The sequence below is a fragment of the Mustela nigripes genome, chromosome 2 (assembly GCF_022355385.1).
Source record: "Mustela nigripes isolate SB6536 chromosome 2, MUSNIG.SB6536, whole genome shotgun sequence".
NCBI lineage: Eukaryota > Metazoa > Chordata > Mammalia > Carnivora > Mustelidae > Mustela > Mustela nigripes.
The window spans coordinates 21,004,368-21,027,397 of NC_081558.1; the positions used below are offsets into that span (position 1 = coordinate 21,004,368).

Sequence of the window (23,030 nt, forward strand, 5' to 3'; positions counted from 1 at the left end):
CCACCCCCCGGCCCGCCCGGCCCGGCCCCTCCCCGCCCCCTCCCCGGATCCGATTACAGCCCGGCGGGCCCGCCCCAGCCGCCCCAGTGCCGCAGCCGCCCGCCCCGCCCCGCGCGCCGCGGTGCGCCCGGAGCGGCGGCCGCTTCCGGGAGGGCTGGGGCGACCCTCCCCCGGCAGCTCGTCCCGGCGCCGGGAGCTGGGGGCGGGAAGGGGGGGTCCCGCCGCCAGCGCCCGCCCAGCCGCGGTCCCCCGGCGCCGCGCGGGGCCGCGAGCCCCTGCGCTCTTCGCCTGACAGAGCCGCCCTCCGGGAGCCTCCGCCGACCCCCCGCGCCCCCATCTCGGCCTCGGGCCCGCCGCCAGGCCCCGCGCTGCCCGGCTCCGGTTCGGATCCCTCGGAACCCCGACTTCTGCCCTCTGCCCGGCGGGGTTCCCAGCTCTGCTCGCTTCTGCGCCATCCATCCCCTCGCGGGGCTCTCCCCCAACAAGACCCGCGCCCCTCAGCCACCCACGGCTTCCGCGAAGCCCGGCCCTTGTCCGCCCGGGACAGGTTACCGGACCGGCTGGAGGAGGGGCCTGAGAGCGGTGTGATCCCTTGCACCCCGCCCCGCCATTCTCCCAAAGCTACCCCCAGATTGCCTTTTGGGGGCTAGGGTCGCAAGGGCCGCGGCGCAGTTGTGTACTCGGCTAGAGAATGGGGGGAGTTGTACGGTCCCCAAGCCCTCTCCCTCCCCCACCGTACCCTTTGGGGAACAGATCTACCTCCCCCTCTCCTCCGTAATCGGCTCAGCCTGGTCCCACTGACCTCCACCTCCCCCCACAGCTGAGTCTCTTGGCACCTGGGTGTGTGTGTGTATGTGTGTGTGTGTGGGTGGGGAGGGGAATCCAATCTCCCTTCCCCTCCATCTGGCCGGGTGGACAAAGGGCAGGGGGACCATCTGGTCCCGCCAGGGTGGGGGAGGGGCCTACTGTGTTGGTCCCCAGGGGCGGGGGAGGGGCGGCGCTCCGGAGACAGCAAGAGCCTGCGGGGTCTAATTGCATCACTTTATTTCACCGACCTCCACTCCGCTCTCCGTCTCCCCAACCCCCAAACCTCAGAGCAGGAAACAAGCTTGGTTGAGCAGATCCAAGCCTAATAACCTGGGGAGGTGTGGAGCACCCAGAAAGAGGAGGGAAAGCAGGGAGATCAGAAGTTACAAGGTCTGGGGCCAGCTGCAACCTGTGGGTGAATGGAGTTCGGTGCTGGCTACTCCTAAGCCTGGCAGACCGTCTCCTACAAGGAGGGTCCCCACCTTCCTGGACAGTGGGGGGCTGCATGGTTGGGAGGGTGTGTGTGTGCCCATGTGAATGCTTGTGTGAGAGCACAAGAGTGCATGTGTGTGAACGCATGCAATGCATGCAATGCAAAGCTGTAGGTGCAGTGTGTGTGTCAGTCCAGAGTTGCCTGTACCTATGGGGTTGCTCCCGAGTGAAGGGAACATGGATGGCTCTCTATGAGTAAGCATGCAAGTGGGCATGGATGTATCTGTGGTCTAAGAGGCAGGAGTAGGAGGTGTGAATGCCCTGCAGGGCAGCCCAGGGAAGAGGCTGGAGGCAGGATGGGAAGGCTGCACAGGGGAGAGGAAGGAGAGTGAGGAAACAGGAAAACCTATAGGAGAAACCCATCTAATGGATTACCCTCCACCAGATTACGTCTCTTGATTCCTGAGGCTTTTCCTCTTGATTTCACCTCCTTAGTCTGTCACTGCAAGAGAAAGAGGAAGAGGAGAAGACAGATCCTAGAGACAAGAACCCAAATAGACAGACACACCTGTTGCATGTATGTGATGAGCAGGAACCCATGGAGGGAGGAAAGAGACAGAGAGAGCCCAAGGCAGGCCAGCAGCCACCCCCATCTGCAGGGCTGGGTCTCATGCTAGCCCCTGCAGGAAATCCAGCAGCCCCGTGTGCCACTCCTCAGGTTTGTCAAGGTAGCAGGGGTGCCCTGCCCCCTCCATGACCAACACCCGGTGGTTGGGCAGCTGCTTCAGGTGCTCAAAGCTGGTCAGGCCCATGGGGTCCTGGTCTCCATATACTATAAGAGTTGAGGTCTAGAGAAATGAAAGGGAAACAGTAAACAGGGATCTACCATACCAGCCCCAACATCCTAGAGGGGGTCAGCTCTAGTTCCACCACCACTTCAGTCTCTCCCTGGGGCCACCCCAAATGAAGGGGAGGGAAAAGCTGGCCCCGTGGGTGGTAGGAGAGGCCCCAGTTCCTGGGAGACAGAGGCATGGATTTTTGTCTGCTCTGGCACACAGTTTAGCACAGGCCAAGGCACAGAAATCTGCTGCTAAGTAAACCAAAAGGGCAGAGTTTGGTAGTTTAGCTCCCCCAAGAAGACACCCCTCCGTTAACCTGCCCCCAGTGGAGGAAAGGCCCCAGGATGGACCCTTTCTTGCTCAGGGCAGGGGCATCTCAGCCTCCCAAATGGGGATACCTTCACACTGGCATAGTCCGCAGCATTGATTTTGTCAGTGCAGATGGGGGCCACTGGCACATAGCCCCGGAGCTGGGAGCCAGGGGCTGTGAGGAAGGGCAGGGAGTACATGCCGCTCAACGATGGGCTGATCACAACTGGAGAGCCCAGGTCCAAGGCGTCCACCACAGCTGCCAGGAAGCTGCTGGGGACCAGCTCCCCGATAGGGGCAGGGGCTGCTGCTTCCTTGGAGCGCCCCAGGCCTGCAGGGATTCAGGTGTGGGAAAGACAAGAGCATTGAATGGGGAAAATGGAAGAGACAGTCCCTTCCTCCAGGAAGCCCTCCTAGGTCAATCTCTCAGTGCCAGGTTCCAGCAGCACACAGTGTGCCCAAGTTTATTCCTACAGCAACCTAAATCTATCCTATCTGTGGCAAGCACGAGGCATTTTCCTCTATGTCTGTGCCTATCTCTCCCAGCCATAGAGTGTCCTGGAAAGGATTGGTCTCTTAAGTCCAACACAGCTGGGGCCAAGTCTCAATTTTCCACTTAACTATCTAGGCAACCTTAGGAAAGTCTCCTCACCCCTCTCTCAGCTGCTCAGTTTCCCCATCTGTTAAAAGAGACAAAAAAGTATCTGCCATTTCAGGTGGCGGTGAAAATTAAGTGAATTAACTGCTTAAGAGGCACCTGTCTCAGGGCTGGCAGGGTGGACAGGGGTGGAGGAGCTGGCTCTGCACATGTACCTTCCCTCCAACGAGTCAGGCCCCACCTACCCCCAAAAGATTAGCTCAAGACCTTCCTGGAAGATCATCAGCCCAACCCATGGTCCGAACCAATCCCATCTGGGCCTGGAGGCCCACACTTGGGCCCTGAAACCCTGCCAGCCATGGCCTGTGAGGGGAGCAGGTCAGCTCTGCTGCCCCTTCATACTCGGCTCCACGGGCTGGGGCCTACCAGTCCAGGTTATGACGGCCGTTCTGGGGCTGCTCCTGCCCTACCACTGAACCCAGTTCTGGGCTTTGTCCCTGGGATGGTGACTGGGGGCTTGGCCACCCACCAGGCCCCACCCCGCCCCCACATGTGTCAGGAGACTCAGTCTCACTCTTTAGGGCTTCCAACAGAGGCTACGGTTATGACTCTGTCAAAAGATTTTAATTCCACTTGGCTGAGTACCGATTCTTAGGTGTTGGGTACCGATGACATATGCACATATCTCAGTCCCTTCTCACTAGAGCCAGCCCCCCAAATCTGTAGCTCTCATTACAGAGGAGGAAGCAGGCTCAGAGCCTCTCAGACACCACCCCGGGCAACCTGGCTAGAACCAGCTGGACGGTGTCCAGACCACACCCGGATCGAGACCCGAGAAACTGGAAGGGCCTTGCCGAGGGCACTGCACCCTGTCAAGGTCCTCCCAGTGCCCCAGGGCCCAGGCCTCGTTGAGGCCCCCCACAACCCCGGTCGAGAAGTTTGCCCCAGAGGTACCTGGTAGGTCCATGGCCACAGCCCGGTAGCCAGCCTGAGCCAGCCTGTGCAGCGTGCCCAGGTTCTGCCAGGTCTCGGAGGAGAAACGGATGCCGTGCAATAGCAGAATTGAGAAGCGGGCAGCCTGCCCACCGCCTGGCCGAGCCTCCCGGAAGAAGAGGCTCTGGCCCTGCACCTGGGTGGTGCCCTCATGAAGCTCCACTCCGGCCATCACCGCGGCTGTACTGGTGGCGCACCTGCGGTCCAAGGCCAAACTGAGGAGGAGCCACAGAACCCCCCTACCCAATGGGACAGAGAGGGCAGGGGTCCCTCTGGGAGCAGCAAGGGGGCCTCCAGGAGGCTACCAGAACTCTCCACATGCTTTCAGATGAGGAAGACCGAGGTGTTATTTATGCCTCCGCCACTCAACTGTGTGGCATTGGGCCTCAGTTTCCTCTTCTGAAATAAGTGGCAATAAAACCTACCTCAAGAATGAATGAGTTAAAAAAAAAAAAAAGAGAGAGAGACAAGTGAGGGTGCTTGCCCTTGAACTCAATACATGGAGCTCCCGTTATGATTATTGTCCTCATTGTTATTCTCCCTTTCTACGAATGGGGCACAATACAATACAATACAATAGTGCTCAGCTCCCAGTGGTGGATGGGATTAAACGAGCTCCTGCATGTGAAACGCTGCACAAGGTTCCTAGCACAGAGGGAGTTCAGTTAAGTGCTCAAGCGACAGTAAGCAGCTATTTTGCTTATGGACCTCTTTCTCTTCAAGGCACTGTTACAGTTTGTAGGTTGGCACCGCAGGCCGGAGGGGGTCGGGGTTGGAGTTTAAAACCTATTTTTCAGAGGCGGAAGCAGGAACGCAGAGCTGGGAAAGGCTTTGGAGTTCCGGCCCGCGAGGAATGCGGAGTACCCCGCGCGCCACCCGCTGGGGCCCAACGCGCTGACGCACGGTCACCGGCGCCGCGGCGGCTCGCTCGACCCCCTCGGCCGACTTCGGTTCTGGCTCGCTGGGCCCGGTAAGGGGCACGCGGGAAGGTTGGGGGCAGACCCGAGGAGGGGACCTGGGGAGCCGAGATGGGAAGGGGAGGAACTTGGGCTGGGTGGGAGTAGGATTTCACTGGACAGAAGAAGAGAGGTTGGGGGGCGGGGGGCGCAGGGCCGGTACCTGGGGAGCTGCGTAGGATCGCGCAGTTAAGAGGCAGGCGAGTGCGGGCGGCGACTGCGGCCCGGGCCTGGGAAGCGGGGAAGTGGTCCGGCCTAGGGCGGAGACCAGGCCGTGCTACGGGACGCCCTCTTGTGGCCACAAGCCGTCACAGGGCCCGTCGCTGCCGCTAGATCGTTCCTGTCCCAGCAGCCTCGGTTTCCCCAAACCCCTCGGCCCCGGGTGCTCCAAGCACCTGGCTGGGTGCGGCCCCAGCAGCCTGCCCCAGATGCACACGATGAGGCTTGCGGAGAAGGGTTCGTGCGTCCCCACCCTGCCCAGGCCCAGAGTTGTGCGCTGGCAAGCGGTGAAGCCGGACCTCCGTGAGTGTGAGATTCTATCAAAGTCCAGCCAGGTGACCTCAGCCGTTTTCACAGCGTCTCCGAACCTGTTTCTGGGCTTGCAGAATGGGTGTGATGTTGCCTTTTTGTCAGGGTGTCTGTAACAGAGGGAGTCCTACGGGCCCTGCGCTGCCTCCCTGTACCGGCCTGGCTGCCACGCCTGGCTTGGCCACATACCGCCAGCAGGCTAGGTGCCATAAAGAGCAGTGAAAGAGGCCCAGAGGCCACCCCGGGCTGTGATCGAGTGCATGTGCCTGTGTATGTGCAGGGGTGCGGGAAGCGGTTGGACTGAGACCAGGAGCCGCCAAGTAGCTGTAACATCTGACATTGAACAGCGAGGCCTCCTCTCCAGACACTGTGCTACGGCTTGACCCATCTTTTGCGGCCCTTAAGACAGTCCTTATCCTTACCCCCTCTGTACAGAGACGGGCTGACCCAAGATAGAGACCGCCTGGTGGGAAGAAGCCGGTGGCTCTCCCCTGGCCTTCGGACTGAGAACAATCCGGTAAAATCGGGACAGTGGGCCGGGCCTACGTGTTTTGGGGCACCGCCTAGAATGCCCCCCTCCGTGGGTTTAGGAGGCGCGGGGGCCTGCGACTGCGGACTGCGCAAGCGCGCCTCCCCGGCCGCGCTCTCTGCCGCCTGGTCCCCGCAGCCGCCCGCAGAGCGGCGGAGGCAGCGCCATGGTCGCGGCGCTGTTTGGCTGCTGGTTCCGCGTGGGCGGGGCCCGCGCTGGGGTGTCCGGCCCGGTGATCCCGGTCGGCCCGGTAAGTGTCTCCGGTGAGTGAAAGCTGCGGGGTGCCTGGGGGCGGGCCGTCCTGGCTCCGCCCCTTGCCCCCAGGGCCCTAGGGCAGAGTCCTGTGGGAGTGGCCGCTGCGGGGGGCAGCGAGTGTCCCTGTGTTAGTGTGTTTTGCGTGTGTTGCCCAGGCTTTGGTCTGCGTGCGTTCTCGGGGGTCTGGATACACGTGTGTTGACGTGGTGTGTGTCTGTTTCTACGTTCCTACGTTGAGGAGGATATCGGTCTGTCTGTACGCCGGTGTCTGTGTATGTCTGCTGTGCGCATTTCTGTGTACGTGATTTTGAGGGTGTGTAGCTACGTGTGCGTGTGTATTTTTGAGGCTATATGTATCTGTTTGCCTGTACGTGCGTGTTTCTTGTATGCAGGAGCAGTTTGGGGATTGTGTATATATGACTGTGTGCTGGTGATTTGAGGGTCTGCATGATTTTGAAAGCGTGTGTGTCTGTGTGTGTGTGTGTCCGTCTGCTTTCCTGATGGCTGGCTGTGTGGCTGGTTTTGAGGGTACGTAATTCAGGGGATCGCTTGCTCGCAGGCCAAGTGTGTCTGCCTGTACCTATTCCGTGCCAGGAATAGCTTGTGCAAAAGAAAAGCTGTGGGGACAAGACTGTTTGTGTGCACGCGTGTACTCCTGTGTGTCATTGTCCACACGTATGCCAAGGACCTAAGTTGGGTACAGCCAACCCGACCCCACGCTTGTCTGGTGCATGCTGAGTTGCCTGAGTTGCCTGATTTGCAGGCTAGCTTACCCCCACCATGGTCTAGTGCACCAGCTGCCTAGGTTGCCAAGGCAACAGCCAAAGTCCCGCCTCTCCCTCGCAGCAGGCTTGCCACGAGAGGTCCGCGGGGATCCTCCCACCGGTAGGAGCCTAGGCTCAGGGTGCTCTGGAGGTTGCTGTTCCTGGTCAGAAGAGAACAGCGGCCTCTTCTTTCCTTAAGCTCCTGGCTCTTCACTGGCACCAGAAGGGCTGCCACTGCCCACCCACCCCGGGACTGGGAGTCTGGGGCTGGGGTCTTGGGAAACACTGTCAAAGCTCCCAGGAGAGGAGAGTGGTGCCCAATATGTTTCCAGCTGGGCCAGCACCCACTTGGCACCCAATAAAGATGTGTTCACTGGAATCTGTGAATAAGGCAGGTGTACTCCTCCTAGGCCCGAGAAATGACAGGACAGCCCTAGGTCAAATCCACTGTATTCCTGAAATATCACAGGAAACTTGAGAGGGATGATGCAAGGTGATCCTTTTCCCCATTTTACTGACAAGCTGAAGACGCATAGCCAGGAAGTGGCAAGGCAGAGTCTCAAAGGCAGGGCTAACCCTTCTGTCTGGGTCCTGGGTCCTGATGTCTGTCCTCTGGACAGGCAAAGGACCCAGACTACAAGAGTCTGTCGGGTGGGGGAGCTTTCGTCTCTCCAGCCTCCATTTCGAGGTGTACCATGTTCCTCCCTGGGCCCATTCATTCTGCTCATGCCTCAGCCTTTCTCCATCCCAGATGTTCTCCATGAGCCCTCCTCCCACTTAATATCAGCTGAGATAAAGCACTGCATATTTCCATCAATTGGAAGACACATTCTGATTTAAGCACTATTATATGCAGTGTGATAAAAAAAGAAAGAAAGAAAGAACCATTTCCAAACATGCTGTCAGTGAAATGGGGCTTTATACATAGTCTTTCCCCTTTTATTTTCTTTAAAAGATTTTATTTATTTGTGTGATAGAACACAAGCAGGGAGAGCCGCAGGCAGTGGGAGAAGCAGGCTTCCTGCTGAACAAGGAGCCCAACACAGGGCTCCATCCTAGGACCCTGGGATCATGACCTGAGCTGAAGGCAGACACTTAACCGACTGAGCCACCCAGGCATCCCCAGTCTTTCACTTTAATGACTCTGACTACTCTGTCTACCAGCAAAGCTCCAGTTCATTCCTCACCTCCCAGGCCCGTGGTTTCTTCCTTGGCAAGCTGAGTGTAGCCTGATGGTTAGCAGCCCAGTTCTGGGTTCAAGTCCCAGCTCCTCTACCTGCTACTCTGCATTTTGGGCAAAAGAATTTACCTCTCTGAGCCTGTTTCCTCATCTGCAAGAGAACTATAATCCTATCTGCTTCCCAGTGTTCTTATGTGGATTTGTGAGTCCTCGTATGGGAAGGGTCAAGCACAGGATCTGGCTGTCATAAGCACTGGTTTTAGCTGGCACAGTGATGATGGTGGTTATTGAGCATCTGTGTGTCTCCAGAAAGATCTCAGATGCTCCTTCTCAGGCTTCAGGGGATCTGAGCCCTTGCCCCTGCATGTGCGGAGTAGTTGGATATGAACCCTCAGACCCCTGCTCGGAGCAGGACAAAGGGCAAGGGCTGAGCTCTTCCTTTGACTGAGGGCTTCTGGGTGGGGTTTGGGGGTGGGGTCCAGGGGACCTGGTGGGGACACAGCCCCAGCCTCTTCTTCCTCTCCTCTCCTCCAGACTGTGGTACAGACTTCCATGAGCCGGTCCCAGGTAGCCCTGCTGGGCCTGGGCCTGCTGCTCATGCTGCTACTGTACGTGGGGCTGCCAGGCCCCCCTGAGCAGACCTCATGGCTCTGGGGAGGCCCCAATGTCACAATCCTGGCTGGTCTCACCCCTGGCAACTCCCCCATCTTTTACCGCGAGGTGCTGCCACTCCACCGGGCACGCAGGTGGGTGCTGACCTCAGGGTGTAGTGGAAGGACTAGGTCCAAGGGGAGTCCCTGTGTGGGATCCCAGCTCAACTCACGGTGCTCAGGGCCTGGGAGGGCAGTGGGAAAAGCCTAGAAAGAAAGAAGGGCGGCCCATTTCCAGACCCCAAGGACACACACTCCCCTGTGTGCCCACAGGGTGGAGGTGATGCTACTCCACGGAAAGGCCTTTAACTCGCACACGTGGGAGCAGCTGGGCACACTACAGTTGCTGGCGCAGAGGGGCTACCGGGCCGTGGCCCTTGACCTCCCAGGTGAGAGCCCCCACTCCGGGGTCTAGGGAAGCAACATTCGGCAGGCACAAGGGGGCAGCTTCCCAAGGGAGGACTTGGAGGGGTAGAAAAGCCTTACGGTATGGCTGGGTTGGGGGGGATTTGAACCCCAGCGTCTGGACAAGCAGTGGCAGGTTGTAACACAAGATGGCAATGCTAGAAGGTCTGTGTCTTTATTTTCTACCTTTGAAGCTAGAATGTGGACTGTGGCATGTCCCAGAGCATGGGAAATAGAAATAGAAATGCGACTCACTTCCCAAGAGCTTGCACAGAGAGATCTCACTGGACTTTTTATGATAAACTAGGTAGCTTTTCAGTTTTTTAGCTGTGCACATGATTTATGCTATCATTCTTATCTTTAAAAACCAAGAGAGAGTGACGTCCTCAGAGACCCATGCCTACTCCCAGCAGTCTGGGGGTGCCCAGGGGATCCCTATATAGAAAGACAGACAATATTCAGGATTGTGTGGTGAGGGTAGAAACATGACTCGTGTCCTGTCGGCTTAGCAAATCTCTCTGTAGCTTGGTTTTCTCCCCCAATACCATATCTCATAGAGCAGGCCAGTCACTATGAACATCTGCCCATTCCTCCACTGGTAGATACATAAGTTGATTTAGAGTTTCCAGCGTCAGTGGAAATGCTTGAGGCATGAAGCTGAAGCAACTTTGGACATGTTTCTTTGAGCGTGGAGGCAATAATTTCTATAGGGTAGCTACCAAGAATCATTATGGGTCAGAGGATGCACATTTTTAAAAAACGTTGACAAATATTACCTTACCCTCCAAAAATGCGACATGGATTTATACTCCCATCAGTCATGGATGAAAGTGCCCATTTCCCCACATCTTCCCCAACACTGTATATTGTCAGTCTTTTTAGTTTTGCCACTCTAATGAGTGAAAGATGCTTTTCTAGCAGACCTATCCTATTGCCTAAAATAGCTTCCAGGAAGTTTGGGGGTAGTGCTGACCTGTGCCTCTGCTCCTTCCCCCACTGTAGGGGGGAGGCAGGAAGTCCTGGGTTCCTTTCCAGCCTCCCTCAGCTGGTGCCTCCTGCTGTTCCCAGGTTTTGGGAACTCGGCACCTTCCAAGGAGGCAAGCACAGAGGCAGGGCGGGCAGAGCTCCTGGAGCGAGTGCTACGAGACCTGGAGGTGCACAATACCGTCTTGGTGAGCCCCTCTCTGAGTGGCCGCTACGCCCTGCCCTTCCTGATCCGAGGCCACCACCAGCTGCGTGGATTTGTGCCCATTGCACCCGCCTCCACCCAGAACTACACCCAGGAACAATTCTGGGCCGTGAAGGTACTGGAAGGAGGGTTTCCAAAGGTCCAGCTTCCTATCCCTGGCTCCAGTCATGGGGGGGAAGGACTCAGGTCTCAGTTGGAGGACATATGGCCTCATCTGGATAGAAAGAGGTGGGGCGTTTGGGAAAGATTTCCTAAAGAGGTGGCAAGAGGGTCAGTCACCGTCAGGCCCCAGAATCACAGCCCCTTGCCTTGCCCTGCAGACCCCGACTCTCATCCTGTATGGGGAGCTGGACCGTATCCTGGCCCGAGAGTCACTGCGGCAGCTCCGCCACCTGCCCAACCACTCTGTGGTGAAGCTGCGTGATGCAGGCCACGCCTGCTACCTCCACAAGCCGCAAGACTTCCATCTTGTCCTCCTGGCCTTCCTTGACCGCCTGCCTTGAATTCACCCACTGACCAGGCCCCAGGCCTGGCCTGAGCTGGGAGAGTCTGGACCAGTGCCCCACCAGGGAGGCAGCCCCTGGGATTGGAGGGTGGAGGCCAGAGGGCCGGGCCTAGTCGGGACCTCTCATTTCATCTCACAGGCACAATAAAAAAAAACACACATTTTTTTGTCATGTCTGGGGAGTGGCAGGTCCTGTTTGCTGGGGTTGCAGCAGGTGGGGTGGGAGTGAGAGGCAGGTCCGGGACTGCTTGGGGGCTGGGAGCTGGAGGGAGGCTTCAGCAGCCCAAGATGGTCTACTTCTTAGCTAGCTGCCCTCACTACTCTGTGACTCAGTTTCCTCACCTGTAAACCGGGCATGATGGTAATTCCTGGCTCAAAATTTGGTTTTAAAGTGGACTCAGTCTAGGTATATAGAGCACTTGGTCTCACGGGGCTTGTGGGGGTCTGGGGGAGCAGGTGTTACTGTTGTCGTGTGACCACTGGGGTTGGTAAGAAGTCCAGGGTCTAGCCGTTGTGCCAGTGAGTCAGGAATGCAGTACCTATGGCCAAAGGGAACAGGATGTGTAGGGATAGAAGTGGGGAATGTGGTTTAACAATTAACACAGCACTGGTGGTGAACTGCCAAGCCTGCTTGCCCCTGGGTATGTATGGGTCAGCAAGCAGATCAAACTTAAACCCCAGGAGGACTGGGACGGACCCCCCTCCCCTTCCCTTCCCTCCCAGTCTGCCTCCTCGGAGCACAAAGGTTGAAGTCTTCAGCCCTGCCTCTCCCCACACTGACTCAGCCCCTATAGCAGGGGGCAGAACTGGCTGAGAGTACAAAGGACACCCAGACACCCAAGTGGGCAGCTACAACTGTGTGCAGCCTGGGGGTGGCCAGTGGGACACCTGTGCCTCTTTATCCTCCCTCTCTGGTGGCTGCACGAGAGCCAGGGAGCCTGGCACAGGGTCAGCCAAGAGTATGCCACATGTAGGCTCTTGTGCTGCTCAGCCCCTCTCACATGATCATACAAGCCGTCTGGTTACATCTTCTCACCATGACATCCTCTGTCACACAGACGCTGCCACACCAGCCACATCTCACACTCGCGTTGTCACACACATGCACGCTGATACACACTGTTGGATTACCTCCCACAGTGGCACACTCGCATGATCTCACACGAAGTCACACATGTGCCTCTCCTCTGCCCCTTTATCCTCCGTTCCTGGCACGTGTCTGGCGGCTTCTCTGACACCGCTCTGTGCCCCCCACCCCCCGCGGCGACAGAATCCTGTGGGTACATGGAGCAGCCAGCCTTCTGGAACTTACAGGGGACAGTTATTAACCAAAAACCTGTCCACACAGGGGGCTGAGGCAATCAGCGGGGACCTGGCCTGAGGAGCTGAGACACGGAAAGGGAAGAAATCAAGAGACTCGCGGGAGGGGACGGGGGAGTAGGCGGGGCCAGCTCTGGCAGGACTTTGTAGCGCTGTACCCCAAGAGGGGCGCCTGAGCGGGCAGATGCCCCCTCCTGTGTCAGAATCAGCTCTCCTCTCTACCCCGCCCCATCTGGAGATTGCGGGAGGTAGAGCCCTCTCCGGGCGGGACCACCCGCGGCTCGCAGACTAGTCCAGCGGGGCGGAGCCTGGGGGCGGGCTTGGCGGCGGGGCAGGCCGGGGGCGGGGCCGGCCGGGGCGGGCAGACGGCCGCGGGGGCGGAGCTGGCGGCGGCTGCGGTGGCTGACCCCGGGGAGGATCGCAGGATCCCGTAATCCGAGAGGAGGTCGGAACCTGGGGCGGGCGAAGACACCTTCGTCGTCGCGGCCGCGGGGACGTAGGTGGCCCTTGCTCGCAGTCTTCGGCCCCGCCCCGGGATCCGGTCCGGCCACGTGGTGGGCGGAGGGGGCGGTTCTGAGCCCTCGACCTCGCAGGACCCTGAGCCCTGGGCCACAGCCCGGGGCTGGCGCTGAGAAGCAGGCGCCTGCCCAAGAGCAGCAGAGAGCGAGGTGGGACCCCGGAGAGGGGTAAAGGGACTGGGGTTATGTGGCATAAAATCCGGGCAGTCGGGAAAATTTTTTTGAGGAGGGTAGGAAGAGCCCATGTCTGGGTTCAGAACGGGCTCAGCTACTGTCTAGCTGTCTCTGAATCTCTCAGCCTCAGCCTTCTCCTCTGTCTGTAAAGTAGGCAGGCATGCAGAGGCACGAACTTCCCGGGGTTCTTTGGCGGATTCAATATGGAAATGTGTTGAAAGCGACTAGAACACCTCCTGAAACAGAATGGGGGCTCCGAAAACAGGGGGTCTTCTCCCTGTGGGACGTGCGGGGAAACGCCCTGGGGCAGGGGCGTGAGTAGATGGAGTCCACGGGGCCGCAGCGGCGGGGAGGGGTAGGTAGCCGCTCGCTTTGCCCCTAGCTCACCGCGCGCAGCGCCATGGCCAGCGAGGGTCGCGAGGGCGAGCACCCGTCCGTGACGCTCTTCCGCCAGTACCTGCGCATCCGCACGGTCCAGCCCCAGCCGGACTACGGTGAGAACGCGGCGGTTCCAGGGCCTGCGGTGGGGTCCCGGGGCGGGGACTGCCTTACACCAGACTCCAACCACTGTCACCCCGCTAAGTCCCACTCTGTTGCCTCAACTGGCACCTCCACGCCCCTAGCGGTTCCCCAGGTCAGCGGACTAGTGGCTGGTTCGGGAACAACTTCGCCTCACTGCCCCGGGTTTGAGGACGGGGAGGAGAGACCAGACAGCTCCAAGGGAAGGAGCTCCAGAAGCCTACTGGGCAGGACAAAGACCACAGCCCTTAGGAAATCAAGCTTGGTGGCTGGGAATTGTGGACATGGATCCAAACGCCTGCCCCGTATTTACCAACTGGGGCACATGGGGTGAATCTCATGCCTGTGCACCAGTTTTCCCATCCCTAAGGAAGAGAGCAGCCACTCCTGTTTCTAACTATGGACTTCCCACCTGACATTCCACAAAGGGTCACTGACTGGCCAAAGATATCTTCTCCCTTGGAGACAGAAATGCAGGTGTCCCCGAGGGGTGTGGAACTGCAGTGCGGAGGCAGCAGCCTGTTTCAGCATGGGCTCCCCTCTCTGGATATACCCCTAGCTTTGCCTGGGCTGGTGGGAGGTGTGGGTAGGCAGAAGCAGCCCCAAGACTCTCTGTGTCCCCAGGGGCTGCCGTGGCCTTCCTTGAGGAGAGAGCGTGCCAGCTGGGCCTAGGCTGTCAGAAAGTGGAGGTGAGCCTAGGCCTGTCATGGGGTGGGGAGGTGGCCACAGGGCACCCGCTCACCTCCTGGTCCTCTCCAGGTGGCACCTGGCCGTGTGGTGACCATTCTGACATGGCCGGGCACCAACCCCAGACTCTCCTCTGTCTTACTCAACTCTCACACGGACGTGGTGCCTGTTTTCAAGGTGTGTGGGGCGTGGGAAGCAGTGCAGGCCTTGGGGTACACAGATGACTCAGACCCCCCATTGGACCCCAGAGAGCCTCAGGGGCTTGTCTTGAAATTGACTCCCGATCTCATAGGACATGACTATGTTCAGGCAGCCTTTTCCCAGGGGTCCGTTCTGTGCCGGGGGTAGCAGTGGGAGCAGAGATGAGGGACTGCAGTCTGCTGCACTTGGCTCGCTTCTGTCCCCTTCACCACCCCACTTGTCACCCCAACCCTAGGGTAGGCTTCTAGATCAGGGGCACAGTTGAACAGAGTAGATTAATGACTAAATTTGGGGCTTCTTCTCATCTCCGCCCCAGGAACACTGGAGTCATGACCCCTTTGAGGCCTTCAAGGATGCTGAGGGCTACATCTATGCCAGGGGTACCCAGGACATGAAGTGTGTCAGCATCCAGTGAGTGTCCTCCATTTCCCATCCCCCACAGTGCCCCTTCTGGCTCACTGAATTGACCCAGGGCCTGGTGTGGGTGTGATTGGAGAATCTCAATGCCAAGGAACACCTTGACCCCTTATCTTGAACAGGAATTCTCACCTTGACATGGATGGGGAGACTGAAGGACAGAGTCCCCTGCCAGGCTGGGGCAGAGCAGGCTGCAGGGGCCCAGGGCTCCAGCCTGCCCACCCAAATATCTGGTGGCTCCCCCAGCACCTGGCTTATACCCTGTCACTGCCCCTCAGGTACCTGGAGGCTGTGAGGAGGCTGAAGGCTGAGGGCCACCATTTCCCCAGGACCATCCACATGACCTTTGTGCCAGGTAGGAGTGGCTTGGGGAGAGCCACTTTTCAGAAGCAGGAGGCTTTGGCGATAGGGACAGATCCTTCATCTCGTGTCCCTGCTGCTTTGACAGATGAGGAAGTTGGGGGTCACCAAGGCATGGAGCTGTTTGTACGGCGGCCCGAGTTCCAGGCCCTGAGGGCTGGCTTTGCCCTGGATGAAGGTGAACAGGCTGGCAGGCCCTTGAGCGGCTGGTGGGGGACAGAGAGGCTGTTAGGGGCTGGGCCACTCCACGCTCTGAATCCCCTCTCCCTCCCCAGGCCTGGCCAACCCCACTGATGCCTTCACTGTCTTTTACAGTGAGCGGAGCCCCTGGTGTGAGTATGGGCTTGGAGGGAGGGCGTCATTGTGCACTGGGATGCCAGGCCAGAAGGGGAGAGGGGCCAGAGGGGCCTCCCAAGAGTCATGCAGCATGTCGGGGCCTGAGTAGCCAGAGCCCCTCTCCACCTGGACTTCTTCCTGAGCTTCTGAGGGAAGCCCCCCATGGACAGAAACCAGCTCTACACCTTGCGTTCTAAGGAGAACAACCCTGCCAGATCAGCTTGGGATGAGGGGAAGGCTGGGGCCCGCCCCCAGGCTGGTCACTTTTCCAGCCCCTCCCATGCTGAAGACACCTCCTTCTCCCTCATCTCCCAGGGGTGCGGATCTCGAGCACTGGGAAGCCAGGCCACAGCTCACGCTTCATCGAGGACACGGCAGCAGAGAAGCTGGTGCGTGGCACACAGGGAGGGAGTTTGGGAATCCCCGAGGCTCTCTCCTGGGGCCACACTCACATCTGACCTCACACTCTCCTAGCACAAGGTGGTGAGCTCAGTCCTGGCTTTCCGGGAGAAGGAGAGGCAGAGGTGAGGCAGCCTGGGAAAGAGGATGGGGGTCTCGGGGGTGGCCCTGCCAGAGAAGGGAGGCTCTTCATCTGCTGTTCCCCCTGCTGCCCCTGCCCCGCCTCCCACCGCAGGCTGCAGTCAGACCCCCACCTGAAGGCCGGGGCTGTGACCTCCGTGAACCTGACCAAGCTAGAGGGTGGCGTGGCCTATAATGTGGTACCTGCAACTATGAGCGCCAGCTTTGACTTCCGTGTGGCACCAGACGTGGACCTGAAGGTGCCCTCTCTGCCTGGGTTTGGAGCGGGGAGCCGGGTCTTCAGTCCTAGGCTGGAGGCTCAGGGAAAGCCGGAGAGGTCAGCTCATCTCCCTTCTCACAGGCTTTCGAGGAGCAGCTGCAGGGCTGGTGCCGGGCAGCTGGTGAGGGGGTCACCTTCGAGTTTGCTCAGGTATCAGCTGGGACCCATGGTCAGATGCTGTGGGAGCTGGGGAGCCTGGGCTTGCTGGGTGTGTGTCCTGGTGGTAGTGGGTGCTCGGCTACATCTGGGTGTCTGTAGCTGTGAGGGACACATTTTATTCAACAAGCAGTCATGGTGCAGGTCACCGTTGAGTGCTGGGGATACCGTAGGACTGAAATTAGACACAGTTCATGGCCTCATCGTTCTTACAGCATGAAGAGACGAAAAGACCTCAATTAAACATTTATATACTACTACTTTTATATGAGTCTGAACACACTCGGTTTAGGAAGGGGTGGGACCCCGCACTCTGAGAACCTGTAACAAGCATTTGGCCAGTCTGAGAGGTCTGGGAGAGCCAGGTCCTAGGTCTCCTAGGTCTCCTATCCTAGGTCTCTAGGAAGAAGATAGGATAGGAAAGCTGGACAGGAAGTAAGTAGATGGAGGGCAGGTCCCAGACCTGTGGCCTTTAAGGGACTGAAAGAGGGCCTGTGGCTGGACCGGCCGGCTGGCTATCTGGGTAGGTGGGTGGAAGCCGCGGTAGAAGGTGGGGCTGAGTGGGTGTGTGCCTAGGCCAGGCTCAGAGTAGCCTGTGAAGAATAGGGGAAGATGTCCAGGCCCTGTCTTGATCCTGCTATCCTGCCCCCCTTCCAGAAGTGGACGGAGTCGCGAGTGACATCTACTGATGACTCAGACCCCTGGTGGGCAGCATTTAGCGAGGCCTGCAAGGACATGTGAGCACATGGGCAGCCTTTCTCTTCCCCTTTCCTCTCTTCTCCTCCTGCCTCCCTTCCACCTTCCTTTGCCCCTTCAGTTTCTCCTTTGCCCTCTCCCCTCTCTGCCTCCTCATTCACCAGGCTCCTCTCTCCGCAGGAAGCTCACTCTGGAGCCAGAGATCTTCCCCGCTGCCACCGATAGCCGCTACCTCCGTGCGGTGAGCTGTTTGCAGTGGGTGGGCAGGGGGTGGTCCTGGATGCTGGCCCTTCTCCTCATGGCTTCTCCTTGCCGCCCTGCAGGTGGGGGTCCCGGCGCTGGGTTTCTCACCCATGAACCGCACACCTGTGCTGCTGCACGACCATGATGAACGGTTGCACGAGGCCGTGTTCCTCCGTGGGATTGACATATACACACGGCTGCTGCCTGCTCTGGCTAGTGTGCCTGCCCTGCCCAGTGATGGCTGAGTCCCGGGCTCCCCAACCTCTACCCCAGGAGCGTCCACCAGACCAGTGTCAAGGCAAGGATCCCTCTGCCCCACACTCAACAATAAAGTCTGCGTGTGGACAGGGCCAGTTCTGCAGTACTGAGAAAAAGGACATTCATGGAGCAGGGATTCTGTTATTCTCTGGGGCCATGAGATTCCCATCTTCATTTCACAGATGGTAAAACTGTGGCTCTGGGTACTTACGTATGACCCCGTGCTGCTCTGTGCCCTACAGCACACTCATCCACTACCACCCAGCCATGTCTGTGCCCAGCATCAAGGGACCATAGTTCCTGTTCTCAGTGGCCACTACACCTTTTTCTGACTTAAAAGGTCAGGGACACCATTCTAAGGAGGAAACCAAAGCATAGCCAGGGAAACACTTCTGGCTTTCTGGGAACAACTCAGGATCCTGTGACAGGACTAGAGCTGAAGGCCAGCTGAGCCCTGCCAGATGTGGGGCGAGTAGAGGGAGAGCTGAAACGCCACAACTGCTAACATTCATCAGCCCCTCAGGATGACAGCAAGGGGGTGTAGCCCCTGCTCTGGTGTTGGGAGCATGAGTCACAGAGGAGCAGGAACTCTGGTGGACCAGGTCAGTTCATCTGAGGGTCCCTACACCTCGGGCAGGGATCAGTGTGTGCTGAGTAGCCGAGTGAGGCTTTGGTATGTCAGCCCTGCTCAGTGGGGCTCCGGGCAGGACCAAGAGTCACTATGGCTCCTCTAGCTGATGTGATCCAGTCCTGTTTGGGCCTCCGCAGGCATGGGGTGAGACGGAGGGCAATGGTTTGACGTTCTAGTTGTGGCCAAAGGAAGTCCACAGCCGGGTTCTGTGGCCTCCAGCCGCTGCTTGTGCCAGGACAGGACTTGGGCCAGCTCCATCTGCTTTGAGCCCTCCCAGCAGCCCCTGGGGGCAGGCTTCACTGAGCCCCTGTAGAAGCTCTGCTAGAATAGTTTGCCCGATGCCACATAGGTTGTAGGTAATGGGAATCAAGACTTGAGATGCAAAAACTAGGGACTTGTGCTTTCTATACAAGGGAGGTGCCATGTGGGAGCTAGAGGCTGATAGCAAGTTGGTTGTGACCTTAAGCCTAGCTGAAGCCCCTCACCTGGGTGGGGTGTGGCCTCCCTCTTCGGACTGCAGCAGGATGACAGGGGAAAGGAGTCTTCATGCCATCATGGGGACTATAACACAGGCCTTACTAGAAGCCACCCGACCTGATGACCTCAGGCTGGGCCAAACTACCTTCAGGACAGAAAACCTGATCCTGGTTCAAGACCCCACCTAACTGACACCTCTTGGTGTTGGGCGGTCACCACCCAGAGCATGCCAGGGTGACAGTCAGGAGCTAGCAGCCCAGCCCTGACTGCGCAAACTTTCTGGGGTCCCACATGAACTGCCTGGGTCCCAGTGCTACTTCCGTCCCAGAGCTCCGCGATCTTGAGTGTTCTTCCATATGAAACAAAGAGAATACCTACTTTAGAGCAAGAGGGACCATTTATCATGGGATGTTACCTGTTGCCTCCATTTTTAAGATCTGGGAGTGTGTGCATGTGCAGCGGGTAGGGAGGGGCAGGGGAGAGCGCAGACCCCTTCCTGAGCAGGAGACCCACCTCGGGGCTTGATCCCAGAACCCTGAGATCATGACCTGAGCCTGAAATCAAGAGTCTGGATGCTTAACCACCTGAGCCAGCCAGGTGCCCCAGGAAGTGCAACCCTTTCAGAACCCCCCCATGTGGCCAAGGCTGGTCCACATGTTACAGGACAACCATACTCAAAGACTGCTTCTGAGGACTGCATGACCAGGAAGTGATACGCTTGGCACCTTCTAAGGAAGCCTCCACGAATGCCTAGAACTCTATACCAGTTGCTTTGCTAGCTGCTCTACTCTGCAGATGAAGCAGCTGATCCAGGGGGGACAGTCAGGTCTGGCCCAGTTGTGCTAGTTAAGGTGGTGCCCCCACAGCCCTGTGTCCCACAGGCCCCAGCACAACCCAGAGTGGTGGATGCTGACTGAGTACACTAGACTAAGCCTAAGTCTGGACCGCCTCAGGCCAGAGTCCAAAACTCAGCAGGGTCCTTCTCTTTATCCCCAGGGTAAACTTTAAGGCTTACCAGGGTATTTGGGACTTCTCTTTCTCCACCAGACTGCCCAAGCCAGCAGACGATGTGCCCCAGCCTCCTTAAAGCCCTCCACCATGTCTTTCACTAGGTCCTTTTCTTGTACTCCAGGGCCCCATTTCCCCCAACTCTCACCCATACTCCAGTCCCTGGACCACAGACACAGGCCAAATGACAGATCCTGCCGCAGGTTTATTTGTACAAATAGCACAGGAGGACACCAGCCCCATGCGGATAGAAGCCCAGGGGTCATACCAGTCCTTCTGTCCTCACACTGGCAGACAGAAGACTCTACACTGGAGCCTTTGTGGGGGCCTGGGCACCTTTGGGAGTCTGAGCTGCAGCAGGAGCAGGAGCTGGAGCTGGAGCCGGAGTCGCAGCCGAAGCCTGGGCCTTGGTTTGAGCCTTGGCCTTGGACTTTGGCCGGCAGAGCCTGAGACCCTTGGCAATGCGGGCACGAGCACGTTTCCCGAGCTTGGGGTGAGCGATGTAGGCAAGTCGATTGAGCTTGCGGCTGCCGCCCTTTGGGATCTTGGGCTTGACCTCCTTGGGCTTGACGAGGGCCTTGATAGCCTCGGCACGTGCACTCATGGCCTTGGCGTTGTTGGCCTGCATCTTCTTCAGACCCTTCTTGTTGTGCTTCTTGGCAAAGCGCATGTTCCTCAGGAACTTGGGGTCTACCTGGAAGGCAAGGCAAGCAAAGGCTCTAAGTGCATGTGGGGCCTCAAGCCACTGCCGGTGGCCCTCTCCACACCTGTACCCAGGAGACTACGGGGCTCCAGCCAAGCCCTACTGGGGGCATAGACAGCATTACGTCAAACTTAAATGCTGAGATCTACATCCCTTACAAACTACCTGTAGAGAAACATGCACTAAACACCCAAGGCCAACACTCCACTCTGCTAATGCCACACACAGACCGTATTTTCAGGGCTACAAGCCCAGAGCCCAGTGAAGCTCAAATGCAAGCGCAGAGGGAAAGAACAAACACACGAAGGCTGCTGCCTCTGCCAGGCCTGCAGGGTGGAGGCTTTCCTGACACCCCTCAGGGTCACCCCCACCTCTTTAAAAGGAAGGAGTCAGTTAAGCATCAAGCCTGGTCTAACAGATATATAGCAAATGAGACTGAAAAAGAGACCAAGACGGGGAAACCGAGGTCCAGAGATTTAATGGTTCATTCCAGAGACCAAGGGGACAGGGGAGAGATAGGACCCCGTTCCGTTTAGACCCTACAGCCTCAGCCTTCCCAGCCAATCCTTAGAACTCCTCGGCACAGCCCCCAAGCCCAGCACTGACTGGGTCCGATCAAGGCCGCAGGCTGGTAGAATGCAAGGCTCTAAGAGTTACACAGCACTTCCCTTGAAGTGCTCTGGATAAGGAAGGAGGACAGTCCAACTACCCTCAGGAGGCAGGTGACACCCGACTGGGCAGTTACCACCTGGGCTGGGAAAAGTCATGGAGAGGGTTGTTAGTTTTGGCAGGACATGAAGTGCAGGCAAAAGCTGGCTGGAGAGAGAACCTGTGGGCTTTGGTAGTCCGGGGAAGACGAGGGGGACAGCTACTAATGTTGCTGCTCAGCTGGAAACAGATACAGGGGAGGCTGTGGCTGTGCAACCGGGGCCAAGCGGACACCCCTCTCACTCACCCCCTTAAGAGATTCGTATCTTTGCGACCGGGGTTTCTTGATGCCGTTTCTGTGCCATTTTCGTGCTGTGAGGGGAGGCGAAGGAATTAGACCAAACAAGATTTGCTCCAGTGAGACCAGACAACATCACAGCCGGCCAGCCTGGGGAAACCATCACTTCCCAGAGCAGGTCTCCTCGAGGTCTGCCCCCAGCTCTTATCCCCGCTGCAAAGCCCTGGGGGCAGCTCAAGAGGACCCCTGGCTTCTTCAACTGTAACCCAAACGCCATCCTGGCGAAAACAAAACCAGCCCCAGGCCCACAGCGTCCCCTTGCCCTGCCCCAGCACCACCCATCCTTGCCAGGGTCTGAAGGCCGGGCGGGGGAACTTACACTGGTTGTGCGTGGTGTGGTTCTTGGACTTGGCCATGTCTGCACCTGGGGGAGGAGAGTGGAGATCAGGGCTGGGGGGGGGGTTCGCAGGGCTGGCTGGGCGCTGACCTGGAAGGACGTGAGGCCAGAAGCCAGGACGCAGGTGCAGCACAGAGGCCTTGAATCTGCTGCCGCTTCCCACCGGCGTCCACTTACTCAGCACGACCCGACACGGTCCCGGCTTCCAGAGCTCGGCTAAGACGGCCCTGAAACCAACCCTCCCTCACCACACTGCGTTCTACCCCAAATCCGAGTTCTCCCTCTTCCCATCCACTCCTCGAGAATCCACAAGGTCCACCCGCGCCCCACGCCCTCCGCTCCCCACAGTCATGCATCCGGCCTCCCTGTCCTTCCCGGTTTTGCGTCCGGCCGCCGGCTGGGAGCCGCGGATGGCTCCAGATACCGCGCGGCCAAGACTCACCGAAGCCCGCGGCTCCCGAAGCGCCTCGGGCCGGAAGAGAAAGGGAGAGAGGAAGGCCGCGGTGCAGCACGGGAATAGGGTCGTCGAGGCCGGAAGGTACTTCTGGAAAAGCTTCCCCCGGCGCTTGGAAGAAAAGTTCCGAAGCCCGGGACGGTCCAAGCCGACGCAAAGGCGGTGCTACGAGCCTGGCTGTGCGACCTTCAGGTTTTACCTACATTCATTCCTCCTGGACCAAGCTCCTGGACCGAGTTCTCGTGAGAGGTCCCGGAGGCGAAGGGAGTCCTTGAGGGATGCGTGCTAGGCAAAGAGTGACAGATTTGTGTTCTCCCAGCCCAGGCTGCTGAGCGGAGGATGGACTGTAGGGGGCAGAGGTGAGGCAGGGGAGCTGTGACGAGGCTGGTGTCCGGCTCCACGGAGAGCGAGGGAACCTGGAACCCAGCCGGGGCAGCGGGTGTGGAGGAGAGTGGATACGTACCCGGGACTTGGGATGCAGACGATCAGGGAGAGGATGGAGGCCAGAATGGCCCTTAAGTTTTGGGGCTTGGACATCTGGGTGAATGCTGGTACTGTTCACAGAGATGGGGAAGGTTGGGAGGAACAGGGCTTTTATTGCTTTGTTTCCAGGAGGCCAGTGATCCAGATGTTTCCGTTTAGATGCATTAAATCTGAGATGCCTGTTGGACATCGAAAATGAGTTAGGCTTTGCCTCCTGACAACTCTTCTCTCTTCCCCACACAGTTCAGTCTCCACACAGCAGTGGGGGCTGAGGGCGTTGTTAAAGACACAAAGCAGATCTTGTCATT

General features: G+C 58.3%; 4 protein-coding genes across 9 annotated transcripts; 2 read left to right on the forward strand and 2 right to left on the reverse strand.

Annotated features, from left to right (window-relative positions):
• Nucleotides 1-1,027: 1,027 nt before the first annotated feature.
• On the reverse strand, nt 1,028-5,203 carry ABHD14B (abhydrolase domain containing 14B). Its single transcript, XM_059389859.1, has 4 exons — nt 5,098-5,203; nt 3,940-4,175; nt 2,477-2,718; nt 1,028-2,087 (listed from the first exon to the last, which is right to left on the reverse strand). Exons 2-4 carry the CDS (start codon nt 4,148-4,150, stop codon nt 1,908-1,910), a joined length of 633 nt encoding a protein of 210 aa, XP_059245842.1. The 5' UTR covers nt 4,151-4,175; nt 5,098-5,203; the 3' UTR covers nt 1,028-1,907.
• ABHD14A (abhydrolase domain containing 14A) lies at nt 4,858-11,111 on the forward strand. Of its 4 annotated transcripts, none has more exons than XM_059389857.1 (5): nt 4,858-4,948; nt 8,725-8,936; nt 9,114-9,229; nt 10,314-10,549; nt 10,755-11,111. In XM_059389857.1, the coding sequence occupies exons 2-5, from the start codon at nt 8,743-8,745 to the stop codon at nt 10,935-10,937; spliced, it is 729 nt and encodes a 242-aa protein (XP_059245840.1). In that variant the 5' UTR covers nt 4,858-4,948; nt 8,725-8,742; the 3' UTR covers nt 10,938-11,111. The 4 variants fall into 4 exon arrangements, with proteins under 4 accessions (XP_059245840.1, XP_059245838.1, XP_059245839.1 ...); XM_059389855.1 differs by lacking the exon at nt 4,858-4,948 and adding an exon at nt 5,265-5,488; XM_059389856.1 differs by lacking the exon at nt 4,858-4,948 and adding an exon at nt 6,094-6,241.
• A 1,570-nt stretch (nt 11,112-12,681) lies between these two features.
• ACY1 (aminoacylase 1) lies at nt 12,682-17,718 on the forward strand. Of its 2 annotated transcripts, none has more exons than XM_059389851.1 (15): nt 12,682-12,755; nt 13,334-13,445; nt 14,095-14,159; nt 14,230-14,334; nt 14,675-14,769; nt 15,054-15,130; nt 15,224-15,313; nt 15,411-15,467; nt 15,787-15,860; nt 15,946-15,995; nt 16,106-16,250; nt 16,352-16,420; nt 17,084-17,163; nt 17,303-17,363; nt 17,446-17,718. In XM_059389851.1, exons 2-15 carry the CDS (start codon nt 13,352-13,354, stop codon nt 17,608-17,610), a joined length of 1,227 nt encoding a protein of 408 aa, XP_059245834.1. In that variant the 5' UTR covers nt 12,682-12,755; nt 13,334-13,351; the 3' UTR covers nt 17,611-17,718. The 2 variants fall into 2 exon arrangements, with proteins under 2 accessions (XP_059245834.1, XP_059245833.1); XM_059389850.1 differs by having other exon boundaries at nt 12,711-12,927.
• Nucleotides 17,719-19,924: 2,206 nt separating this feature from the next.
• RPL29 (ribosomal protein L29) lies at nt 19,925-22,299 on the reverse strand. Of its 2 annotated transcripts, none has more exons than XM_059389860.1 (4): nt 22,228-22,299; nt 21,768-21,812; nt 21,398-21,462; nt 19,925-20,433 (listed from the first exon to the last, which is right to left on the reverse strand). In XM_059389860.1, the coding sequence occupies exons 2-4, from the start codon at nt 21,802-21,804 to the stop codon at nt 20,044-20,046; spliced, it is 492 nt and encodes a 163-aa protein (XP_059245843.1). In that variant the 5' UTR covers nt 21,805-21,812; nt 22,228-22,299; the 3' UTR covers nt 19,925-20,043. The 2 variants fall into 2 exon arrangements, with proteins under 2 accessions (XP_059245843.1, XP_059245844.1); XM_059389861.1 differs by lacking the exon at nt 22,228-22,299 and adding an exon at nt 21,963-21,980.
• Between the last annotated feature and the right edge of the window lie 731 nt (nt 22,300-23,030).